Source organism: Cervus canadensis, chromosome 6 (genome assembly GCF_019320065.1).
Source record: "Cervus canadensis isolate Bull #8, Minnesota chromosome 6, ASM1932006v1, whole genome shotgun sequence".
Lineage (NCBI taxonomy): Eukaryota > Metazoa > Chordata > Mammalia > Artiodactyla > Cervidae > Cervus > Cervus canadensis.
In genome coordinates this window covers 795,374-803,906 of record NC_057391.1, presented here as the reverse complement: position 1 = coordinate 803,906, position 8,533 = coordinate 795,374, and the positions used below count along the sequence as shown (strand labels likewise).

General features: G+C 40.2%; 1 protein-coding gene across 1 annotated transcript; it reads left to right on the top strand.

Moving 5' to 3' along the window:
* The first annotated feature begins 607 nt into the window (after positions 1-607).
* Positions 608-8,326, top strand: SRP19 (signal recognition particle 19). Its single transcript, XM_043470618.1, has 5 exons — positions 608-772; positions 1,446-1,521; positions 3,471-3,542; positions 3,630-3,741; positions 7,835-8,326. The coding sequence occupies exons 1-5, from the start codon at positions 732-734 to the stop codon at positions 7,966-7,968; spliced, it is 435 nt and encodes a 144-aa protein (XP_043326553.1). The 5' UTR covers positions 608-731; the 3' UTR covers positions 7,969-8,326.
* The last annotated feature ends 207 nt before the right edge of the window (positions 8,327-8,533 follow it).

Sequence of the window (8,533 nt, the reverse complement as noted above, 5' to 3'; positions counted from 1 at the left end):
ATATAAAGATCTGAAGAATACTGAAGTGGGTTGTTATTTTCTACTCCAGGGGATCAATCATTCTAACCCACAGATCCAACCCATCTCTTGGACTGGCAAGGAGATTCTTTACCACTGAGTTTAATTTTAGGGTAGCGATTTTGAAAAGTGTATAGTCGAATTCCTAACATTTACACGGAACACTGAAACACAGTGCCAGTAATTTTGCTAGTTCCACCACTATAAAAATTGATTTTTGCCAACTTGAAAGCAAGCTGCGGGGCCCAGGAGCGGTTAAAGATTAAACAAACTGGGGATTTCCTTGCCTACTCTAACAACTTTGCTCAGAACTCACAGACAACCCACGGTGTTGAGCCGTACTCTGAGGATGAGAGAAGCATGCACCATCCACACTCAAACTGAAAGTAGCTAAAAAAGGGAGGGGTGGGGGGCGGGGCGTGAAAGCGTAAACCAATTTTAGCCACGGCGCGAGCATTCCAAAGGCTGGTTTCTGCAAGCTCACAGAAAGGAAGGAATTAGTCACGTTCCTGTACCCTCTCGCGAGAGGAAGAGATTTCAACGCCACGTCAGGAACCGGAGAGCCGAGACGAGTAGGCGTTCCGGTGGGCGGGACTTCCGCCGGAAACGGGGTGGTCTGGGAACTCTCAGAGAGGAGCCCCGGCCGGCTTTTTTACCTGCTGGCCCTCCCCGGGTGCTCTCTGGGCGTGGACGCTGTCTGAACCCGGGTGAAGATGGCTTGCGCCGCGGCGCGGTCCCCGGCCGACCAGGACAGGTGAGTCCGGAAAGAGGAAGCGCCTTGGGGCAAGCCCGCCTGTTCTGCGCCTCCTTCCCAAACCCTAAGGAAAGCTCCTTAGAGGGAGCTAGGCCCTGGCCCTGTTCTCGGGCGTCTGTACCTCCCGGAGGCCCGGCTGCACTGGGGTGTTCGCAGGACCCTAGGTTCCAACTTTACGTAGCTCGATGTTTACCTGTACTTGAGACGGAGGATATTTGGAGCTCCGTGGGTGACGGTAAGTAGTCACTAAGTGACAAGTCTTCTTTTGATCATTGGCGGGTAAGAGACCAGGGCCCGCCCTCAGAAGCTTTTGACGGGCTGTTGTATGTAAATGAACCGTTCCGGTATTGGTTTCTTTTCTTTTTAAAAAAAGCTTTGTCTAGCAAGTGATGTTTTTTTTCATCTAAGGTAATAAGTTAAAGTTCGGTTTTTAAATAGAGGGGAGCATCACCGACTCGATGGACAGGAGTTTGAGCAAGCTCCGGGAGTTGGTGATGGACAGGGAAGCCTGGCGTGCTGCGGTCCGTGGGGTCGCAGAGTCGGACACGACTGAGCGACTGAACTGAACTGAATAATAGTATAGGTGCACCGGCAATCTTGATGATGGTGAAAGAATGAATGAATTTGAGGAAATATTGCTCTAATGATACCACCTGGGCTTTTCCTGTGGCAGGTTCATATGTATTTATCCTGCTTATTTAAATAACAAGAAGACCATCGCGGAGGGGCGGCGAATCCCCATAAGTAAGGTAAGCATGCTTTGCCGCCAGGGCCTGGGCAGGTTATCCTGTTAGGCCACAAAGACTTATTTTACACTGCTGCATTGTTTGAGGCCCAAGGAGAACGGGCGGCCAACGACTAGGCTGCTTTTTTAAGTGATTCTTCATGAGCCTTTGTTTGAAAGAGTTTGGGGGTGGGGTGTTGTAGGGTTTGCACTTTTTTTTTTTTTAACCAATGTTATGACAATCTTCTTAATAAAGGAAAGCAAAATTATGGCACTGCACAATATCATGTCCAGAATGTTAGTTGAGTTTTTTATTTTAAACAAGGCTTGCAGAAAATTCAGATGTGTTGAGTTTTACAGTTTTAGACCCCTTATCATCATCGTCATCCTTTTGACTTGGATTAAGTTACTCTGAAATTAACACTTTTTTAAAGTAGGTATTTATAGTCTTAAATGATTTCTCCCTTGTGCTGTTTCAATAGAAAAACCCAAGTTCTTATTTGGCCTTGTGCTTGAGTTTAGAAAGAGCCTAGAGCCAAGTGAAGGGATCTTTGTAGCTTTTTATTTTCACAATTAATGTTATAACCTATTTTTAAGGCTGATTTACATTTTGTAACCTAATGGATTTGAGGAACTCGGCCTGAAAAAAACACATTATTTTTGTGTTATTTCATATCTCCCATTTTGCTGCTTAAATATGTAAAGTCTGCTTCGCTGCTGCAGGGTAAAGGAGAAGATTCAAAAGCGCTGATTCAGAAAAATGCCCAACATCAAGCCTCTGACAGGGGCCTTCAGCAGCAGGCTCTCAGATAATTCGGAGAATGATTGAATTACTTTTAACTTTATTGATACCTTACATACAGAAACATACATAAATCTTAAGTGTTTTTCTTGATTAATTTTCATGAAGTGAGTACACATGGTTAACCAAGTACCCAAATTAATAAAAAACAAAACATTCTAGCATCCCGAAAGATTCCTTTATGTCCCCCACCACCCCCCAGTGTCGCCTGCACATATAGTCATAAAAAAGGATGACCACTGTCCTGACTTCCAATACCATAGATTACTATTTCTTGTTTTTTTTATTTTATTTAAATGGCATCACACACTATGTGCTTTTATGTCAATGAATGTTCAGCTCATGAGCTTTACCTGCACTTTTGAGTATAGTTTGGTAAATCTCATCCCTCTGTCGTAGGGTTTCCCAACAGCAGCACTGTTGACATTTTGAGCCAGATAGTTCATGGTTGTGAGTGCTGTCCTGTGCTGTCTGCGTCGTTTAGCAGCTTCCTTGGCATCTACCCACTGGAAGCCAGTGCCCTACCCCACACTAGTTGTGATGATCAAAAATGTGCCTCCAAGCATTGATAAGTGTCAGGGTGCAAGATTACCTTGCTGAAAACTACTACTCTGTAGTATTGCATTGTGTGAATGTACCACAGTCCATTTTACTATTGACAGATGGTTGGGCAGTTTCTAGTTTGAGGCTGTTATAAGTAGTGCTTCTTGAGATTGTCTATTTTGTATTTTTGGGGGGTATATACCTTGCAGTGGAATTGCATGGCTATAAAGAATGCATTTATTTTACTTCCCATAGATTCTGCCAAACAATTTTCTAAAGTTGTTGTATCTGTAATAGTTGTTTGACCAATATTCTTTGAACACCTACTATGTTCCAAGCATTATGCCAGGTGAATATATTGGTGAACAAAGCAGTCCTTAACCTTGTGAAGGTTATGTTCTCATGGAAGGGAAATGGACACAAAAGTCTGAATATGTGAGTCCCAGGAATTTAAAGATTACAGTTGAAACAACTGTACCTAGGTTTTTTTTGTTGTTTTTTTTTTTAAGGAAACCAAGGGTCTTGGTATGTGTTTTATTCATAGTGTTTGAAATTATTTATACAACAGTGTAGCAGTATCCACATGAAGCTGAGCTATTTAGTGTTTTCATCTTTAATTAATTTTTCAGGCTGTTGAAAATCCTACAGCTACAGAGATTCAAGATGTATGTGCAGCAGTTGGACTTAATGTGTTTCTTGAGGTATGATATAGTTCTTCATTCACTACCATACTCATTTCATTGATGTGATAACTTTCTTAAATCTTGTTTTTCTTTCTTTCTGTTAAGAAAAATAAAATGTACTCTAGAGAATGGAATCGTGATCTTCAGTATAGGGGCAGAGTCCGGGTCCAGCTCAAACAGGAAGATGGCAGCCTCTGTCTTGTACAGTTCCCATCACGTAAGCTTTTTTAATGAATGAATGAAGTTTGGGATAGGTTATTCCTCTACATTGCCAAAAATGTTCTAAAACTGACATTTTGACAAGTCAGAAACATAATTTGCATTCTGTGAATTAATTTAGAAAAAGGACTACTGCTGATGGAGAGAAAGAGTGCTTTTAATTTCTTTTATGTTAAGGACATTTGAGAATTTAATGAAACCTAGTAATCATTTCTCAAAAAAAAAAAAAAAAAATTCTTCCATGAACATTTTAGGAACCTATGGAAGTCCATTGTTGTTCCCAGGTTAAGAGTGAGAAATTATTAAATGGTCAGATATTATTGCTATTTCACATCTAGAAATGCTTGAGGTCTGTTACTAATTTCTAATACTGATAAATCTAAAAAACTGTACTGAGTGAAAAAAAGCAAGAAGTATGCAGTGTGGTGCTACTAAGGTGTAAATTTAAATACAAAATATTACTATTTATTGATAGATGTGGATGCAGTGTTATTTATTGATATCATATATATGTGTGCGTATCAGTCCAGTTGCTCAGTCGTGTCTGACACTTTGCGACCCCATGGACCACAGCCCGCCAGGCCTCCCTGTCCATCACCAACTCCCAGAGTCTACCCAAACCCATGTCCATTGAGTCGGTGATGCCATCCAACCATCTCATCCTCTGTCATCCCCTTCTCCTCCCAGCTTCAATCTTTCCCAGCATCAAGGTCTTTTAAAATGAGTCAGCTCTTCACATCAGGTGGCCAAAGTATTGGAGTTTCAGCTTCAGCATCAGTCCTTCCAATGAATATTCAGGACTGATTTCCTTTAGGATGGACTGGTTGGATCTCCTTCCAGTCCAAGAGACTCTCAAGAGTCTTCTCTAACACCATAGTTCAAAAGCATCAATCTTCGGTGCTCAGCTTTCTTTATACTCCAACTCTCACATCCATACATGACTACTGGAAAAACCATATTCTTGACTAGACGGACCTTTCTTAGCAAAGTAACGTCTCAGCTTTTTAATATGCTGTCTAGGTTGGTCATAACTTTACTCCCAAGGAGTAAACGTCTTTTAATTTCATGGCTGCAGTCACCATCGGCAGTGATTTTGGAGCCCCCAAAAATAGTCTGCCACTGTTTCCACTGTTTCTCCATCTGTTTGCCATAAGTGATGGGACTGGATGCCATGATCTGTGTTTTCTGAATGTTGAGCTTTAAGCCAACTTTTTTACTCTCCTCCTTCACTTTCATCAAGAGGCTTTTTAGTTCTTCTTTACTTTCTGCCATAAGGGTGATATCATCTGCATATCTGGGGTTATTAATACTTCTCCCAGCAATCTTGATTCCAGCTTGTGCTTCATCCAGCCCACTGTTTCTCATAATGTACTCTGCATATAAGTCAAATAAGTAAGGTATCAATATACAGCCTTGACTGTATTTTGTATATACAATGTATATATATATATGTATATATATACACACCGTATATATAATATATACAGTATATATATATTGTACTCCTTTTCCTATTTGGAACCAGTCTGTTGTTCCATATCCAGTTCTAACTGTTGCTTCCTGACCTGCATATAGATTTCTCAAGAAGCAGGTCAGGTGGTCTGGTATTCCCATCTCTTGAAGAATTTTTCACAGTTTGTTGTGATCCACACAGTCAAAGGCTTTGGCATAATCAATAAAGCACAAATAGATGTTTTTCTGGAACTCTCTTGCTTTTTCGATGATCCAAAGGATGTTGGCAATTTGATCACTGGTTCCTCTACCTTTTCTAAATCCAGCTTGAACATCTGGAAATTCATGGTTAACATATTGTTGAATCCTGACTTGGAGAATTTTGAGCATTACTTTACTAGCATGTGAGATGAGTGCAGTTGTATAGTAGTTTGAGCATTCTTTGGCATAGCCTTTCTTAGAGATTGGAATGAAAAGGGACCTTTTCCAGTCCTGCAGCCACTGCTGAGAGTTTTCCAAATTTGCTAGCATACTGAGTGCAGCACTTTCACAGCATCATCTTTTAGGATTTGAAATAGCTCAACAGGAATTGCCTCACCTCCACTAGATTTGTTCGGAGTGATGCTTCCTAAGGCCCACCTGACTTCACATTCCAGGATGTCTGGCTATAGGTGAGTGAGCACACATCGTGATTTTCTGCATTTTGAAGATCTTTTTTGTAGTTTTTCTGTGTATTCTTGCCACCTCTTCTTAATATCTTCTGCTTCTGTTAGGTCCACACCATTTCTGTCCTTTATTGAGCCCATCTTTGCAAGAAATGTTCCCTTGGTATCTCTGGTTTTCTTGAAGAGATCTCTAGTCTTTCCTATTCTATTGTTTTCCTCTGTTTCTTTGCACTGATCACTGAGGAAGGCTTTCTTATCTCTCCTTGCTATTCTTTGGAACTCTGCATTCAAATGGGTATATCTTGCCTTTTCTCCTTTGCTTTTTGCTTCTCTTCTTTTCACAGCTATTTGTAAGCCTCCTCAGACAGCCGTTCTGATTTTTTGCATTTCTTTTTCTTGGGGATGGTCTTGATCGCTGTCTCCTGTACAATGTCACAAACCTCTGTCCATAGTTCATCAGGCACTCGGTCTAGTCCCTTAAACCTATTTCTCTCTTCCACTGTATAACCATTAGGGATTTTATTTAGGTCATACTTGAATGGTCTAGTGGTTTTCCCCACTTTCTTCAATTAAGTCTGAATTTGGCAATAAGAAGTTCATGATCTAAGCCACAGTCAACTCCCAGTCTCGTTTTTGCTGAATGTATAGAGCTTCTCCATCTTTGGATGCAAAGAATATAATCAGTCTAATTTCAGTGTTGACCATCTGTTGATGTCCATGTGTAGAGTCTTCTCTTGCGTTACTGGAAGAGGGAGTTTGCTATGATCAGTGCGTTCTCTTGGCAAAATCTATTAGCCTTTGTCCTGCTTCATTCTGTACTCCAAGGCCAAATTTGCCTGTTACTCCAAATTTGCCTGTTACTCCAAGGCCAAATTTGCCTGTTACTCTTGACTTCCTACTTTTGCATTCCAGTCCCCTATAATGAAAAGGACATCTTTTTTGGGTGATAGTTCTAGAAGGTCTTGTAGGTCTTCATAGAACCGTTCAACTTCAGCTTCTTCAGCATTACTGGTTGGAGCATAGACTTGGATTACCATGTTACTGAATGGTTTGCCTTGGAAACGAACAGAGATCATTCTGTCGTTTTTGAGATTGCATCCAGGTACTGCATTTCGGACTCTCTTGTTGACTATGATGACGACTTCATTTCTTCAAAGGGATTCCTGCCCACAGTAGTAGATATAATGGTCATCTGAGTTAAATGCACCCATTCCAGTCCATTTTAGTTTGCAGATTCCTAGAATGTCGATGTTCACTCTTGCCATCTCCTGTTTGACCACTTCCAATTTGCCTTGATTCATGGACCTAACATTCCAGGTTCCTATGCAGTATGGCTCTTTACACATTGCATCGGACCTTGCTTCCATCACCCGTCACATCCACAACTGGGTGTTGTGTTTGCTTTGGCTCCGTGTGTGTGTGTGTATGTTGGAAGAAAACACCAAGTCTTAAGGTAGTGGTTACCCTAATGCAAGCAGGCAGTGAGGAGTGGTGCCAGGGGTGTGGTGGTCAGAGAACACTGTTGCATTATCTCTAGCATTTTATTCCTTAAAAAAATCTTTTACAGCTTAATGACATTGAATTTTTGTTAGAAGACTCAGAAGCCTTGTGCTTCCTAGCTTAAGATATAATAACAGCCTGATTCCATTGCCAGCTTGTTATGTTTAGATGTTTCCTTTAGTCTTCAAGTCAATTACTAGGATCAAGGTAAAAATTTTTTATTTCAAATAAAGTGTTCAAAATTTTTGTTTCGTTCATTTAAATTTAATTTCTTCATTGCTCTTAATAAATTTTCTCCTGGAAAGGTCCCCATTTTCTGCAAATCATTGTCTTCCTAGTTATTTAATTTTTTCTTTTTAAATTTTTATTTTCTTGATGTGGTGATGACTTCATGAACTTTATGATTTTCAAGTATGATGACCTTTTACATCTTGTTTCTCAGTTTATATACTAAGCCTAACGTCTGGTTCCTAGGTAAGTCAGTAATGTTGTATGCTGCAGAAATGATACCTAAACTGAAAACAAGGACACAAAAAACAGGAGGTGGTGACCAAAGTCTTCAGCAAGGAGAGGGGAGTAAGAAAGGGAAAGGAAAGAAGAAGAAGTGACGCGGTATGGGAATCAAGGATGTGATACTACTGTAAGAGACGTGAATGGAGGCTTCTCATTTGTGTCTGAGAGAAACAGAAGCTTTTTCTTTGCATCATTTAACTGAGCTGTGAACATTTGTGCCTCCCAGCTTCAACATCAGAGTTGATAATGAAATAAGTATACATCAGAAGTTTGCATCCAGCTCTCATGCAGTATAAAAGAAATTTTTTCTTTTTTTTTGCCTCTTAATGCAGTTTTTGTGAAAGAAAGAAGCATATTCTTAAATGGACAGTGGGCTTTACCATAAGTTACTTGAAATCCTATATCTGTTTGTCCTCTATGTAAACATGTTTCAAATAAATGAGTTTAGTAAGATTTGAAAAACATTTTATCTTTTAAATTAGTGAAATAAAATTTCAAACTTGACATTTTGTAGCTTTTGCTATGAACTAATTAATGCCAGCAGAGGAGATAAAGAGAATAAGATGGGGAGTGGAAGCTTAGTGTGAACCTAAAACCGGAAAGTGGTTAAATCCTTTTGGAGGTCTATGAACAGGCAGTCTGTGGATCATATTCTTTTAA